Here is a 16,730-nt window from a genome sequence, read left to right as displayed (position 1 = left end):
CTTCACTCTTGGCCTATTTCTCTTAGAGTTAGTCTCGTTGTTGGCGATACGAGCTTTTGCGTGATGCCTTGTCGTTATAAATAGAAAACGCTTCAAGCGGTTGATTTGACGAAGATGGGAAAAAAACTGCTGGAAATTTTTTTCGAAAAAAAGTTTTGTCGTCGAGTTTTTCTTCTGCTTTTAATAGAAATTTGATTACAAAGTTTTTTTTTCTTCTTTTTAATTTGAGAAGCGATGAAAATTAATGTTTTTCCTTCGAGGCTTGTTTTTTTATTTATTAAAATAAAATTCATCGTGACTTTTACAGGTTTCGCGAAAATTTCACCGTATTGATTTAATCAAGTAGGTATCGAAATTATGTGATGGGGGGGGGGGGTTAAATTGAAAATTTAAATTTATGAATTTTGTGTGTAGGTATTCTTATCAGGTAGATATTTTCTCCTTCTCAAGTTTAAATAACTATAAGCACACGTCAGAGTTATTTCTGCTTCGTTTGATTCTTTTAACTCCCAGAAATCAAACCATCCCAAAATCTCGTTCACGTCTTGATGACCACTTTACGAGTCTCATTTTATGAGAACAGGAAATCTACGTAACTAGTACTTCACCATACGTAACGGTGTATTTTTACACTGCACATTGGCCCGGTTGCCATGACTATGAAGTATGGTGCAGCAGTAAGAAGAGAAACGAGACGAGATCGAGACACTGAGACGGCTCTGTTGCCATTTTACCAGTATTGAACGTTTCTCGTTCTCGTTCACACTTGGTGACCTCGTTGAGTTTTATTTTCTGTGCATTTTGTTTTGCTGCTTGATTATTACTCGAATATTCATTATTTTCATGTTTGGTTGTGTTTATTGGACCGCAGATATTCGCGATTGATGAGCATTTGATCGATATCCAGCGATATGAATACTGCAGAAACTGAACTTTTGATTAAGCTGGTGAAGCGAAACCCTTGTCTGTACGATCCGTCTCAAGATGATTACAAGCAAGCAGAAGTCAAAGAAACTATATGGGTCGATATAGCCAATGCTCTGAATAAAGATGGTATGTTTGTTTTTCTAAGTCAGTAGGAAGAATGAGATTTAATTCATTTAAAATTTTCAGCAATCCATAGGTCTGTTGTGTCCAAAAATTCATGTATTATGATCGTAAATTCCTCAACAATTTCATAAAAAAAAAAGGTATCAACTGAAATAATTTAATTGAAGGCTTTTTCACAGTACGTGGCTGTCAAATATTTGTTTGGGCAAATCCTTTTTTGAAAAAATTAAACAAAATAAAAAACGATTCAATTGGACAGCAGTTGTTATTTTGGGCCATTCCATATCAGTTCAAGTAGATTTCTGCGAGAACTTGCTGATTTCATTCCATTTTTTTTTTTTTTTATATACTTATATAGAATTATGTTTATTAAGGAAAAAAAACGCTTTCATTATCTGACAGATCGACCTAAAAGATCTGGGGAGGGAGGTTCATTTCTTTCCAGGGCATTAAACAGTTCTTCTGATCCTATATCTCCTACTTTTCTTTTCCTTTTTCTTTTTTTGGCAAAACTGTCAAAAATTGTTATTTCTGTCTAAATTGCAAATAACAGTTTTAATTTATTTTTTTTTTAGCGAAAATGCAAAAAAGTCCCACCTAATTTTTCAATAATTAAGACCAGACTTTGAAAACCTTTTAGATTATTGTTTTCCTTCTTTCAAAATTTTATTTTCATTTTTCTAGTTTGGCTCGCAAAGCAAAAATTTTGTCCAAAAAAATTCTGACTCAAGTGAATTTGACATACCTACTCGTACACCTTTCCTACCTCCTCCCCATGAATTGAAACATCTCAAAAAAGTCCTGCTTTTTTGTTTAGACAGCCAATAATTCCCAAGTTTTTGCTTAAATTGTGACAAAAAGATCAAAAGTTTCTTCAGAGATGCTAAAAAGTGATGATTTTTTCATTCTGATGATCAAAAATCAAAATTTTAAATTAGGTAATTGGTAATCATCATCATTACTCAGTATTTGATTTTTAAAAAAATTTTTCATTCCTTGAAAATAAAGTTTTAACCCATCGAATGAATTTCAACCCGCCCCCCTCCCCACCTTTCAATTGAAACATTTGAAAAAATGTCCCTTTATCCCAGTACATAAAAGTCCTGCTTTTGTCTCACGTTCTTGTACTAATGAATTGCTGAAAATCTTACATTTTTGCCTAAGCTGCCAAAAATCTTACTTTTCTGCTTACTTATGAAAAGAAGTCATGATTTCATAAGATAAATGCAAAAAAGTCCAAAAAATTTTCACCAGATTGATCACGCATAAAAATTTTAGATTCACTCTCCTCTTTCAAAATTACAAAATATTTTTTCGTTTTTACCAATTTTTCACAAAAATGAAAAATTTTAACACCAAAAAATTCTAACTCAAATAATCCCCCCCCCCAACTCACAACATTTTTTGCTGAGGTTGCTATTTTTGCTCTCCCTTTATTCCTAAATTTTCATTTAAAAAACACTTCATTTGCCATAATTTTAGACAGACTAAAATTCTAACTGAAGTAATTTTTGACTTCTCCCCTCTCCCCAACTCAATTTAAATTTTTCGTGCAGAAAAGTCCTGTTTTTGCTCTGTTTTTTACCCACATTGCTTTAAAATATGATTTTTCCCCATTTAAAAATAATTCACTACTAAAAGTATGTACTTACTTACTATTTAGGTTTCGTTTTTTTGTCAAAATTGCCAAAAAATCCAATTTTTTTGCTCAAGTTACCAAGAAGTCCTACTTTTTTCCAAAATTGTAAAACCGTCCTAATTTTTTTGTGGCAGAATTACTTTTCATTTTTTCCAATCCTCTTCATAAGATGTAATATTTCAACTCGAATAAATTTTGATTCTCTTTCCCAATAATTGAAACATTTTAAAAATGCCATGTTTTTGTTATATAAAGGAGATACATTTTTTTTTCTAAATATTGATGAAATTCATCCCTGAAAAGTCCAAAATTTTATGATTCGGCAGGTAGCTAGAATTGATACTTTATTTTCATCCTACAATAATTTCAGCAACTTGTGGAAAAAAGATCACATCCTCTCCTCTCTGACTATTTCCCTCAAAAAACCACATTTCAACCCATTCTCAACTTCTCACTCTTCAAAAACCAACTCAAATACACGTATTAATCAACCCTTCTTTTTCACATTTCTCTGCTCCTCACAGTAAACACATTGAAAGCAGACTGGAAGAAACTCCGAGACTGTCATCGAGACGCCATGAAACGTCGAATATTCCCACAGACCGAGAAAGACCTCAGAATTACCAAGAAATGGAAATACGAAGACCAAATGGAATTCTTGCTAAATTTCATGACCAATCGACGAGGCAAACCATACCACGATCCAAACGGTAGCAGCAACTTCGTCGTATACGACGAAAACGAAAACTCTGGTACCGGAATAAATGCAGATACATATTCTCAAAGCAGCGAAGACGAAACTCCTGCTCCTGCCAGTAAGTTGACCACACCGATGTATCAAGCTCGCCAATTTAACCAACTCAGCTCCACTTCTGCATTCGCAGATGTCAATCATTTATCCAGTTTGTTGCCTGTGCACCCTAATGAAATAGCTAACGAAATCGAGCTGTTTTTTAATGCCATGTGCGCCACTACGAAAAGACTACCGACCAAGTACCAGATACAAATTAAGAAAGAAGTTTTCAAAATTGTTACCCAGTGCGAAGAAGCTGTTTATGAAGCTGGTCAATCGATCTCAAGTATCAAGCAAGAAATATAAATTTAGAATGTCTGAGTAAAATGAGATTTTTTTTGTTGGATTGGGGGGGGGGGGTGGCGGGCTGTGATGAGGAGGGGCTCTGATTGAAAGAAATATAGAAATATGTATGTACATAAGGTAGTTGAAGTTATAATATTGAGAAATAATGCGTGTGATTTATTTTTTCAATTTTTTGGTTTCTTTTTACCTATTTTTTTTGTGATTAATTGTGTTATCTAATGAAAAATTTTATTTTTCTGTTCTTTTACGTAACTTAGTCCGGCATTAATAAAATTTTCCCAGCTGAAAAAAAATTGTCTCGACGATTCATTTTTTTCACCTTCGTCGGAATTTCTTGTAAAATTGGATAAAAATGCCAACCTAGAGAGGGAGCAACGACTGTCAAAACAAGACTGCAATTTTTCTCAAGAAATTTGAGCAGACATTAATTTCTTCGTTTCGTTAGGTAGGTACCTAATGGGAAAGGCAATGTGAAATACAGTCTACTTTGAAAAAAAAAAATCTTGGAAAAATGACATTGAACGCTAGAAAAAATTATTTCAGCAGTAATTTTTTTTGCTCCGTCGATAACTCGAACGGATGGCCGTCTTTTACAGAACAGATTTTTCCAACTTGAATTCTCGATGGAGTTAACAGATGTCATTTTTTTTGTGCTAAAAAATAAAATGTCACGACGCTTTGAAATAATGAAAAAGGCGATTCATTCGACACATAGAGGCATGAAAGTTGACTGTAAACATTCTCAAAGGAGTCAACACGCGATATTTTGTAAAATGTCGATACTCTTGAGGAAAATTAACGATTTTTTTGGTAGGTAGGTACTTTAACTTCGAATACGTTGTGCCATCAAACTCCCACCATGTTTCGAAGGCAATAAGTCAGAAATAATAGGTATCCACTTAATAATAGAAAAAAATTCGATTAAAAAAAATGTGATGGAAAAATCGTTTAAGAAAGTGTTGTTAAATTAATTTTCTACGCATCGATTCAAGTTGAGTTAGTAAAGACAAGCAAAAAAAGTTCTACCAAGGTGAAGCTTGTCCTGATATCATTTCATAATGTGAAAAAAAACTCTATATATTTTTTTGCAGAAATCTCAATTAAAATTACATAAAAATATTTCAAGATGACTAAAAGTTGAAAAATGTCTGAAAATTTGAGTAAAATTTTTCAAACACCGTCCAGATTAGGTGCTGAAAATCACCAAAAATTAACCAAACATTAGCAAAATTGAATAAAAAATTCTTCAAAATGACACGAATATCAAAAAAGTTCAACTCACATACCTACCTACCTACAATTTTTGAAATTTTCCAAAAATTGAATAAAATGTAGCAAAAAAGTTCAGAAAAAAATTGCACAAATTAATCAAAAAATCTTTGGAAAGTCTTCAAAAAAATTGAAAGTGAGCAGAAGTTGACGTAACATCGCAAATTTCGAATAAAATTTCACAAAAAAGCCAATTACTGAAAAAAACTTTCAGAAAATTACAAAAAGGTGAAAAAATATTACTACCTAATTCAATGGAATGAAATTTAATAAAAGTCGCCTGAAATACCATAAACCCTCTCACCACGTTTTGGCATTCGTAACGCAGGCAAAATGGCATAAAATGACCAAAAATTATCAAACATTGATAAAGTTGTAGAAAAGTGGAGTCAATATTTTGTTTACAAAAATTGCATAACATTTTTTTTAATTTTCAAAATTGTTCAAGAAAGTCGTTGACATTTTTAAAAGAGAAAAAAAATTATTAAAAATGACCTGTAGTTGAACGATTCATGTAACATCTCAAAACTCGAACAAAATCTCACATTGAGTTGAAAAAAATCAGCAAAAAAATAAACGAATTGCAACAAAAATTGCATTTGCAATTGTACAAAGTATCATGAAAAAAACTGCATAATCTGCATAAAAATCACAAAAAAATGTCGAAAAAACTGGTAAAGCTGCAGAAAAATAAACAAATTGCAACAAAAATTGCATTTGAAATATTTTTTTATATTTTTTTTAATGCAAAAAATTATGCAACAAAAAATCAAAATAAAATCTTGCAAAAATTGCATCAAGTAAGTAGGTACATCTATTGTTGAAACGAAGAATGTTAATCATTCATAATCAATGACCTGAGCTGATATTCAAAAACTGCCTCAAGAACATAAACTGAAGTCAATTTTGGTTGAATTTTCAAAGTGATCTAACGTCTTCAATTTTACATGTGGGAAAAATATGGAAATAACCTATTTTGTAAAGCATTCAAAATTCTACAAATTAGGTTCTATTCGTGTTTTTATCTATGCCCAAAATTAAAGACACCGGAAGACTTTGAAAATTTCAATCGATCATAGGTCCTTCAATTTCAAAGATGAGTTAGCATTTATTAGACCTTTTCTTTTTTTATTTTCAAGGAACATGGCATAATTGTCTTCCTTCAATTTTCAAGTTTGGCAAACCAATTTACACTAGTGTACTTTAGGTTGCTGTATTCTCAGACGAATTATTCGACATCCCAAATGGAATATCTTCGACATTTATTATACGTTCCTAATATTTTTAAATTAAAATAAAATTACGCCAGATACTCACAGTTAATCTCCAACTTCCATCCAGTCTCCAGCACATCTTTACTAACATACTGGTTTTCAGCCTTGCAGGACAAATGCTTTCCAGCGTCATCTTTGTTTGGAATAAATGACAGAATACTCGTAGTCGTATTACCATCGGACGAAGTCTGCAAAAAAAACAAAACCGAAAAATAGACATAAGAATAAGAATAAAAATACAAACACAAAACACCACATAACTAAGCGAATTTTCAACCCCCAAGCTCCCATCTTGTTGGAAGATTTCCCATCTTGCGATAACAAATTTTCAACAATGCCGCCAAAACATAATGTGCCATACATAAAAACACAGCAAAGGGGAAAAGGGAGAGTGGATGAGAGGACAAGTTCGTATGCAAGATCAGCGTATAAATTACTAAAATAAAAGAATACACGAGAAAGAAATAAGGAAAAAAAGATCAAAAAGAGTGAAAGCAGGAAGAAAATGGTAACATCACATATTACTTATACGATTTAGTGTATTATGTATCTTCGCATCTTATAGCGTGAAATCGCTCCAAAACGTTATTTACCTTTTACATTTCCCCTCCTCCTTTCCCCCAACTTGGCAGCAAATTTTCCTCTGAAATGGTACAACAGTCAGTATCTTTCACGAGCAAAACAAAACGTACCAAAGTTAACTACTGCAGAGAAGGAAACGAGAAATGGATCGAGTATAATACGTACAAGTGTAAATATGAAAAGAACTTCGTCACTTGAGGGACCATGTTGAGGCAGGGAACAGGCACACGGGAAGAGGAGAGTTGGAAGTATCGGGTTGCGCCTTCTTTTACACGCCATCATAACTGCACCAGTTGAAAAGTTACTGGTAAGTTTCACTTTTCAAAAGTTTCTAATTAGCGTACAGTGAAAAGCATAAATTAACTTGTCCCCCCCCCACCGCTCAGTGCTCATCGGTGCTTAGTTCGAAATCGAAATTCCGCAAACGAACGTCTACACATATATTTATTCGCAAATGAAATTTACTAATGGGTCTCATTCCTTTCTCTATGCACCCATTATCCTAAATGGAAAAGAGTAAAGAATGGGATGTGTATCTGAATCTGACTCGAACATATAAGACTTTTCAACCATATATTCGTAAAATATAATTGAATCGTACTGTAATACTTTTGCATTGTCTCGAAAATGCACATAGTAATACGTATGTATTACACAGGGTGTCACATATTAGTCTCATCATCATAATTCCTTCAATTTCGAAAAAAACCTTACACAACTTCCTAATAGAAGTATTTTTTTGATAATTTGAAATTAATTTCACAGAAGTAAAAATTAATAGGACACCCTGTATATGACGATGACTGCTCAAAATCACATATTTTGTACATTCTACGACTAAGTTATTCGTGAACACTCATGATGAGTTTTTCATAAGGGAGGGGGGGCTTCAATTTTCAATTTGGATATTTTCTCTTTGATGACAAGAAAGGGAAAACCATAGGAATGCTACATAATACTGATTCAAAATTTCACTCGTCTTTTCCTCGAGAACACAACTCGATGAATTTTCTACTAACGGAAAATTTCCCAAACTACGCGAAGATCCCTCCTCTCCCTTCCTTGTTTCTCGTGCTGAACGAGTCGTAACACTTTTTACCTTGAAAAAAGCAATAAGTTTGGAAAATTTTCGCTTTCTGTTTTCTACTCACGTAAATTCGAATTTAAGAATGTCGAAGATTTTTCAAACTACGTTAGAAAGTTCGATTATAGAGTTGGAAAAATTCATTACGAGTTTTGAATCTTCAAAAAGAAATTTTTTTCTCACTTTTTTTTTGTTTCGACTTTTTATTGAAATAATTTATTCTTTGGTATTCATTGGCGAAAACGTTTTATACTTGAGTCGACATTTGAAATGTCAGAAAGACACGATTCGAAAGGAGAGAAATTTTCATTCAAAATTCGAAATATTTTTAAATAAATTAAATACCTAACTGATATTTTATATTTTTTTATCAAAAATAAGTACAGAAAGGGAAATGGGCAAAAATTTTACAAATGTGAAAAAGTAAGAAGCTTCGAGTTACGAATGCTGCGTTGAAAGGCATAATTCGTTTTCGTTGTTTAGGTACTCCCCCTGTGGAAAATTTTGGCTCGTTGGTGTTCTACGAGTTCAAGGTGAAAAGTCTAAACCGAAGGTAATAGTTTGTACGATTGTGGACAGAATAACAGAGGAAAAACGTTTTCCAGGGTGAAAGGAGAAGAGAAGTGAAAATAGGCGACGAAAAAACGTCTCGTATGTGCCAGTTTCGCGATGTAGAATTGGAAAGGCGCCCGACTAGAGTAATTATTACCGTAGAAATGTATGTTATGGTGCGGTTAACGTAGGTAGATAAAGGTAAGAGACGAGTACATTATGATGTATCTAATGTGAAGGTTTTGTAGGTCACACCTTGCATGGGGTTGCTTATTACGTGGATTTCATTCAAAAACTACCTTTCTAGAACATACGGTTGTAAGAATTTTTTTTCGAGTCTGCTTACAGAATTTGAATTTAGTTGCAGGCTACGAGGAGGAGGGAGGTTCATCATTGAAAGCTTGTAATGGCTTCATTTAAAATCTTATTGAGCAGAAAAAGAAAAAAATGTATTCAGTAAACCACCACTCGAACGTTTTTTAAAATAAGTAGGTAAATAATAATAGGTATAGGTAGGTAATAAGATTTCGTAATACGAGACCACGTACCTCCTCACGAGAAAAAAAAACTCTTTATTGATGATCCTGATGCCGATTTCTTTGCTGCCGAGACGGCTGTTCATTTGGTAGAAGAAGATGATGCGAGGAGAGGTTACTTTTGCTGCTGTAATGATATTCAAAGAATTTGTTTCTTTTGTTATTAATTCGTTCGATTTGTGCTCATTTTTATTATTACGCCATTCGAAACATTTTTTCCAGGTTTTTCTTCTCAAACGCATTTTTTTATTCTTTCTGGCGGTTTTGGATAGAGAGAAGGGAAGAGAGAGAGTTCCGGTAGCTCTTCTTTCACTTCTCGGTCTTGTTTTTCTTCACCAAAAATATATTCCATTTTCAGCAATTGTCGTTGAAAAATTATCTTTTTATTTTTGTTATTTTTCTCGCTCGCTATTTTTTCTCTTTTGGGTGTTCTTATTTTTTTTTCTCGACAACGACGTCTTGGTTGTCACAAAGAGGAATTTTTCTCAGCTAGCGTCTTTTAGCCCTTTCTCACGCCAATGCAACTTAAAATCAGACACCAAGCCACAAAAAAAAATGGAGGAGAAGAGAATGGTATTGTGCCCAGTCGTCACATACTACCAACAAAGCAATCGACTATCACCACAACAGCTATACGCTATTTTCACGCAATTTTCTTCTTATTCGCAAGCTATAGTTTTCTCAATGTTGGGTTTCCACTACTCTTTCCAGTTCGATTCCAAAACCCTGACATTATTTCGTTTTTTTCTTCTTTTCTAATCAGCTCGCCCTTGTACGTTTCTTCGATGTCGTCGCATTGAATTTAATTGCGAAAATTAATTATACAAAAGGCGATTTTACGAAATTTAATCCCAATGACTGGCGCTTTAGGGTTTACTAAAGAGACTATTTTTTAACCCCCGAGACGACGAAGGAATGAAACAGAGGGAAAGGGCGAAAAAAAGCCTCGCGCGCCTATTTTAACGTAATTAAAATCGTCGTCGACATCGTCGGCGTCGTCTTCTTCTTCGTCGCAGTTTGTTCATTTTCTTCGTACTAGTATAAGACAACTATAGCGAAGCTCCACAATCCGCAGTAGGCTTATCTCGGTTGTATTACTAAAATAGATGCGGTAAAGTGCGACGATGAGAAGCGAGGAAGAAAATTTCAAGCTAGAAAAAAGCTCCTTTATCGAGGCAATTTTTTTATCGTAGCGTCAACTGTGTGTTCTTATAAGATGTTGTAAGACTTATGGTACGCGGTATGTGTTTGAAATACGGTTACATAAAATATCCGAAGCTGTGGGGAAGAGGGGAGGTAGAGGGATGGTCGTGACGCCAGCGTCGCATCTTTTTACCATCAAATGAACAGCTTATGTACGAGTCGAGACGCTTAATTCGTATTTGAATACGCGTTTTTGAAGATTAGCTCTTAAAATTAACGACGACAAAGAAGAAGAAGACGATGATGACGAGGCCTTAAAAATGTACTAACGAGGGAAAAAATCATTGGACTGGGAAAGCTCGCTGATGTTCGCGGTCGTCTCAAGCTCTTTTTGTCAGTCGACCCCTTTCGCAAATGATTAATATTTTCTCGGGGAAGTGACGTCGAAATGACGACGTATTGCTTATTTGTATGTAGGGTTTACTTTTGAAGCTTTTTTGGTTTTGTTTTGTTATGATGAGTCTTGAGCTTGAACAATATGACGACAGTTTTTCAATTTGGTTTTCTTAGAGATCCTTAATCGCTTCCAATTTTGAGTCTACATTTTGAAATAGAAATCAAAGCATTGATCTCAGGAATCCTAAAACAGGAATTTGGCTTCAGATTTCTGATATTTTAAATACTCGTAGGTCAGCTACCCTGTTACCCAAATCAGAGTCAAAAAAAAAAAAAAATCAATCGTTAATACCACATCCTACGCCACCAGTTCCTCAGAGACCAATCTCCTCCTTGGTGAATTCTGGCGACTTCTTGGTGACAAATTCACCAGAAGTCACCAAGTGAGCTTTTGACTTTTTTTTAGGTGAATTTATAATGAAAAAAATCACCAGAATGTCCTCATGATCCTAGAAATTTTTTTTGAATGTCTAGTGACTCCTTGGTGAATCCTGGTGACTTCTTGAGTTCTTGGTGACAGATTCACCAGAAGTCACCAAGTGAGTTTATTGCCTTTGTTAAGACTAATTGATGGTGAAAAAACCACCAGAATGTCCTCAGAGCCTTTGAAATTTTTTTCGAATGCCTGGAGACTCCTTGGTAAATTCTGGTGACTTCTGGTGAATCTGCCACCAAGAAGTCAATAGACATTCAAAACAAATTTCTAGGGTAATGAGGACATTCTGGTGATTTTTTTCATCATAAATTCGCACCTAAAAAAAGTCAAAAACTCACTTGATGACATCTGGTGAATCTGCCACCAAGAACTCAAGAAGTCAGCAGGATTCACCAAAGAGTCATCAGACATTCAAAACAAAATTTCGGCCTTTTTTTAGGTGAATTTATGAGGAAAAAAATCACCAGGTTGTCCTCATTCCTCTAGAAATTTTTTTTGAATATCTGGTGGCACCTTGGTGAATCCTGGAGACTGGCGACAGATTTGCCAGAAGTCACCTAATGGGTTTTTTGTCTTTCTTATGGCGAATTGTTAGTGAAAAAATCACCAGAATGTCCTGAAGACCCTAAAAATTTTAATCAAATGTCTGGTGACTCCTTGGTGAATCCTGGTGACTTCTTGACTTCTTGGTGACAGATTCACCAGAAGTCACCAAGTGGGGTTTTTATCTCTTTTATGGCATTTGTTAGTGAAGAAATCACCGGAATGTCCTCATGACCCTTGAAATTTTTTTCTAATGTTTAGTTTTACAAAACTGATTTCATTTGGCCAAAATTTTCAGAAAGCTCTGCTTTTCTGTTCCAAATTTTCCAAAAAGTAATTAGTTGCTTACCAAAATTATGAAAAATTTTACTTTTCAGTTTTCTTCTCAAGATTGTGGTGAAAAATCTAGAACTCTACTCTTTTGTAAAAACTGTAGATATCTGTCTTTTTTGTAAGAATGGCCCCTTTTTTTTAACCTTCATTTACTACAAGTACATATATAGCCTTGTCATCTGCAAAAAGTGCAGCTACTATTCCATCTGTCACTGGAATGTCTGTTGTGAAGAGAAGATGAAGGACAGAAGATGAAACTCCTCCCTGTGGTACACCAGTCTCGCAGTCTCTCCAAATGTAAGGAAATAATGGGAAAATTTGTGATTTTAAATGAATAATTGGTCATCTTTTTCACTATTTTTAGCAACTGACTTTTGAAATTCAATTTTTTTTTGCAAATTCAACAGTTGGTTCCTAAGAATGTAAAAAATATGCTAAAGTCATCCAAAATTGTGAATTTTCCTCCTGGTTTTTTCAAATTTTCCAGCATAATGGTTCAAAGAAGTACAGAATTTTTTTTTAAAATCAGAAGAAGTTTTCTTTTGCTTTTGCTTCGCTTGGGCAGTTTTTGACTTTTTTTTTAATTTTCTGAAAAATGATTGTTCAAAAAATATATTATGAGATACGAGTAGGTTTGTGATGAGCAGGAATGCCTCCACTACGTATAGTAGTGCTTATTGTACTCACCACGTTACCTAGTTATTCTTATAATAACTAGGTATCGTAGATATTAAAATATCTATCGTTTCCCGCGAAAACTACTTTTTTACCTCGTTGAGATTTGAAGGTTACGAGGTGATTTTTACCTACATTTCCCAGATTCACATAGGGTACGTCTCTAGGTGAATTCTGGTCGATTCTCACTTTAAGTTCAATCCGCGGCCGCGATAGATCTTCTCGTCAACGACCGACTTCGTGTCAACTATGGACTATGTCCATCCTCGCTCTTTGATTAAATCTTTTTTATTCTCCGCTTGTTCGGATAAAATTGTGTATTTTAACGTAAATATGTGGAATAAATCAAAGGAGTGACCCATATTTCGGTATTTAGGATCACCTCCCGATTTCCGGACTTGGGAGAGTGTACCCAGATGAATATGTACAACTTTAAATCATAGTTATCGATTGGCCTAGTTTTGGTGAGCCACCGAAGAGATAACTAACGTGAATAGTAAGGTAATGAAATAAAGCCTTTTCAAATTATGGAGTGCGTTCCTCCAGCTAGAATTAATTATAACCTTATCGTAATTAATTTAAATGACAGCGAGATGACTAAATACTGTCATTTATACTCGTTTCGTAATTACACTTTAAATGATAATTGATACTTGTATGATTATTATGTATCTTATTTTCTTTAGAGCTGTAGAGATTTGTTCCTCTACAGTCTCCCTTCTTAGACTTAGGAATAATGCATCCTTTATTCATAAGATTTTCGACTTGTATTGAATATAAACCTAATACAGGAGGTCAATACTGGTTGTTTTGAGTTTTATTTGGTAGCAATAATCTCAATTTATAATGTGTGGTTTTAGATAGAAAGACCAAGAGCCTTTTCACTGAGCTAGTCTGGTTCTTAAGAAAATATTCCCTCCCTAAGGAATATTTTTTGGATTTTTCACATAGGCATTTAAATTGTTAATGATCACGTCATGTAGTCATTAACGTAATTTTTACCTATATCGCTCTTTCCCTCTTTAACCATTACATTATTGGCGCCTGAACGTGGGGCTTATATTTCGATTTATGTAATATTGTGCACGAAAATTATCGGATATTTTCTGGCCAAACACTGATTTTTATTAAAGTCTGGATTTGGTCAGAAAACCTCTATGTTTCACATCACAATAATTACGTAAGTCGGAAAATAAGTAAAACACACGAATCCTATTCAGATTTTATAATTATCCTAATCCCTTTTTTACAAAATTTAAATCGTTCATAAATACCAAAAAGCTACCTGTAAGCATTATTTATGACGAATTTTCTTATTTTTAGCCGAATTTGCGAATTTGTTCACAAATCTTGGCACCCCAAATTAAGTAATTTTTTACAATTACATCGTTAATATTGAACAGAGAAAGCTAAGAACAATAGCACAGTTCAATCCAAATTTCATTTCCATTAGGTTAAGTAATTTTTTCGAGTACGAAATATGTCGAAATTTCTCATAAAATTCATGTGTGCCTCGCCAATGATATTCCTTTGAAACACAATGGCGAGAGAATCAAACGAAATTGTTACCTTTAGGACTGACGTAATGCCGAAAAATTGCGACAAAAATTGTGTAATTGGAGTAATGACCCCTCTAATTGAGCAAGACTGTGTGTCTGACTAGTCTCAGAGGAGGATCGTCACCTCGAAAATCACAGTTTGAATCGTGAAATTTCAAATCATTACAAGTTGAAAAAGGTGACATTCGAGTTTGAAAAACCTTCTCAGAATTTTGGATGAAAATTGTAATTTCCCAATTGACGAAGTGTAGAAAAAGTTGCGACGTATACTGTGCAATTAGAGAAAAGACTCTTCCGAATTGAGCAAGACTGAGTGTCTGACTAGCCTCAATGGAAGACGATCCTCTCGAAAACCACAGTGAAATCGTGACTCTTCACATCACTTCAAATTGAGAAAGAAGCAATCTAATCTAAAAATTCAAAAACTGGAACGAATTGAGTAATTTCATCGACATTTTCGAGGCTCGAAAAAACAAGTCTATTCAATGGTAAGTTCTTTTTCCCTCTTCGTGAAGAAAAGGAATTGATCCATTCAATTCGACTGATGCATTGTTCCTAGTCATTCAAAATTAAACTTATCTAGACTTAAGCTTTTGATCAAGGTGTCAAGTATTTCGAAACTTTATAGATTTATTTTTGCAATTTCGAGATACTTCACACCAAAAATTGAAATTATCATAACCTCAACTTTTTGCTAAGAAAAAGTTCACGTTGGATAATTTCACAAAATTTGTCCCCTAATTTTAAACAAAAATTCAGGATTTGATGTTTCGAAACTTCGTAATTCAAAAAGCGAAAATTATAAACATTAAAAACTTGATAAAAATTGCCTTGAGGATCATTTTGGTTTCGTAAAAAATGACTCCATCAAGACAATACACTATAACTATGGCTAAAACCATCAGACACAGAGTGTTCAGATTTTTTAGTTTTTGTAACTCAGAGACGAAAAATTTCAAACACTCTCTGTATGGTCAGAATTTATTTTGAGGATCATTTTGGTTTCGTAAAAAATGATACCATCAAAATAATTCATTTTTTTTTTAGAACGCATTAATTATAAGTTCCCAAATAAATACTTCTTGTTTTTGGATTTTCACAATTTTCAAACACGAAAATCCAAAAATGACCAGCATTAACTTGAAATATTACCCAGAAATTGCCTTGTATATTACGAGAACAAATTTGGAGAATATTTCATCACCCCCTTAGATATTAGAAATATCTGTGATATGCACTATTTTAGGCATATTTTCTCTCTTCCGAAACGCATTTTATCAAAATTTTACACCAAAAATTTCGAAATTTTGAGAGTGGATTTTTCATCTCTTTGTATTCTTAGCAGAGAATCATGAAAAACGTGATGAAATAAGCTGAAAAGACCACGTTTTAGGTCGTCCTTTTGTCCTTACAGACGAAGATGGCGACTTGAGGGTGACTTTAAGCCTATTTTTTCAAGGTGTGCATCACGCCATGTCTCACACACGAGCATGGAAATGTCACCCTGACCACCACAAACCCTCTCAAGGCTCTCTGATCAAAGAGATGCCGACAAAATTACATAATTTTATGACTTTTTCTTCCTATTGAAGTAAGAAGAGAGAACAATAGTTTTAAGCAAAATTATGGCTTGACAGTTCGTCTTCCCATAAGCTTTAGTATAATAAAATCTATTTTTAGGTCAAATTATGTACTTGACATTGGTACTAGTTTCTCAAGGTCTGGTTACTAATTAGCATTTGCGGCAAAAATCAAAGCAAATGTAAAATTCGCCACTTTTCTGGAAATTACAGGCGGCGAAACTGACCTAACTCAAAGAGAAACCATTACCTATGTCAACTACATATGCATTGAGTGTAATAAAATTATCGCTTTATGACAAACAAAACCATCATTCTCGAACATTTTTGCATTACACTAAGCTTCATACCACCGCTTACCCCTTCCTACCACCCTACAGACTCTTTGTACTAATTGCCGAAATTACACTAATCACTTTTGTCAAAGCATAAGTTATAGATGTCAAAGAGCATGCCGTCAAAGATACCGCATATCCATAGGTAAAAATTGCATAAAATTCTGGAGAATTTTTTACGATCATATGCTCGGAGATGAACAGAACAGCCGACCTAGCAAGGCCATACGAATCGCGAACTTTTCATGGTCAAGTTCATCGTTAAAATTGGCCAACTGACACAGTAACGATGCCGACATTGTCCAGCATTGACACAGTGCCGAAAAACCACACCAGTCAGTCAAGGACATCCGAACCATCAGCTCACTTTTCTTGGTCAAGTTCAGTTTCCAGTTCGACACAAAAATCATTCTGTGCATCGATCTTGAGCCTGTCGGATCTCTCTCCTGCTAGTGTCTTATAACTTATATGAATACTCCTCCAGCATATAATACTAGAAGTAGGGTAAGTCAGTCGTTATCTTTTCAAGCTTTGAACTTTGATAAATTACGTCAAAGTCTCCCTTGCAATAAATCATCCGCGAAT

The 16,730-nt window shown here is 34.2% G+C and overlaps 2 protein-coding genes across 2 annotated transcripts in view; one reads left to right on the top strand and one right to left on the bottom strand.

The window, feature by feature from the left end:
- The window catches only part of LOC135845811 (hemicentin-1-like), a 972,708-nt gene that overhangs the window by 24,101 nt on the left and 931,877 nt on the right, over positions 1-16,730 (bottom strand). Inside the window, exon 7 of the mRNA XM_065364649.1 lies at positions 6,375-6,519. Within this exon, the coding sequence (XP_065220721.1) occupies positions 6,375-6,519 (145 nt within the window). The remainder of the gene's footprint in view (positions 1-6,374; positions 6,520-16,730) is intronic.
- LOC135845813 (transcription factor Adf-1-like) lies at positions 647-3,832 on the top strand. Its single transcript, XM_065364650.1, has 2 exons — positions 647-1,053; positions 3,214-3,832. Exons 1-2 carry the CDS (start codon positions 912-914, stop codon positions 3,786-3,788), a joined length of 717 nt encoding a protein of 238 aa, XP_065220722.1. The 5' UTR covers positions 647-911; the 3' UTR covers positions 3,789-3,832.

The sequence above is a fragment of the Planococcus citri genome, chromosome 4, assembly GCF_950023065.1.
Source record: "Planococcus citri chromosome 4, ihPlaCitr1.1, whole genome shotgun sequence".
Classification (NCBI taxonomy): domain Eukaryota; kingdom Metazoa; phylum Arthropoda; class Insecta; order Hemiptera; family Pseudococcidae; genus Planococcus; species Planococcus citri.
This window is presented reverse-complemented; position numbering and strand designations above follow the sequence as displayed.

What these genes read in the sequence shown, in the direction of transcription:
- LOC135845813 (XM_065364650.1), top strand. Translation starts at nt 912, where the DNA reads ATGAATACTGCAGAAACTGAACTTTTGATTAAGCTGGTGAAGCGAAAC. An exon ending in CAATGCTCTGAATAAAGATG is followed by an intron (nt 1,054 to 3,213) that starts GTATGTTTGTTT and finishes TGCTCCTCACAG; the next exon opens with TAAACACATTGAAAGCAGAC.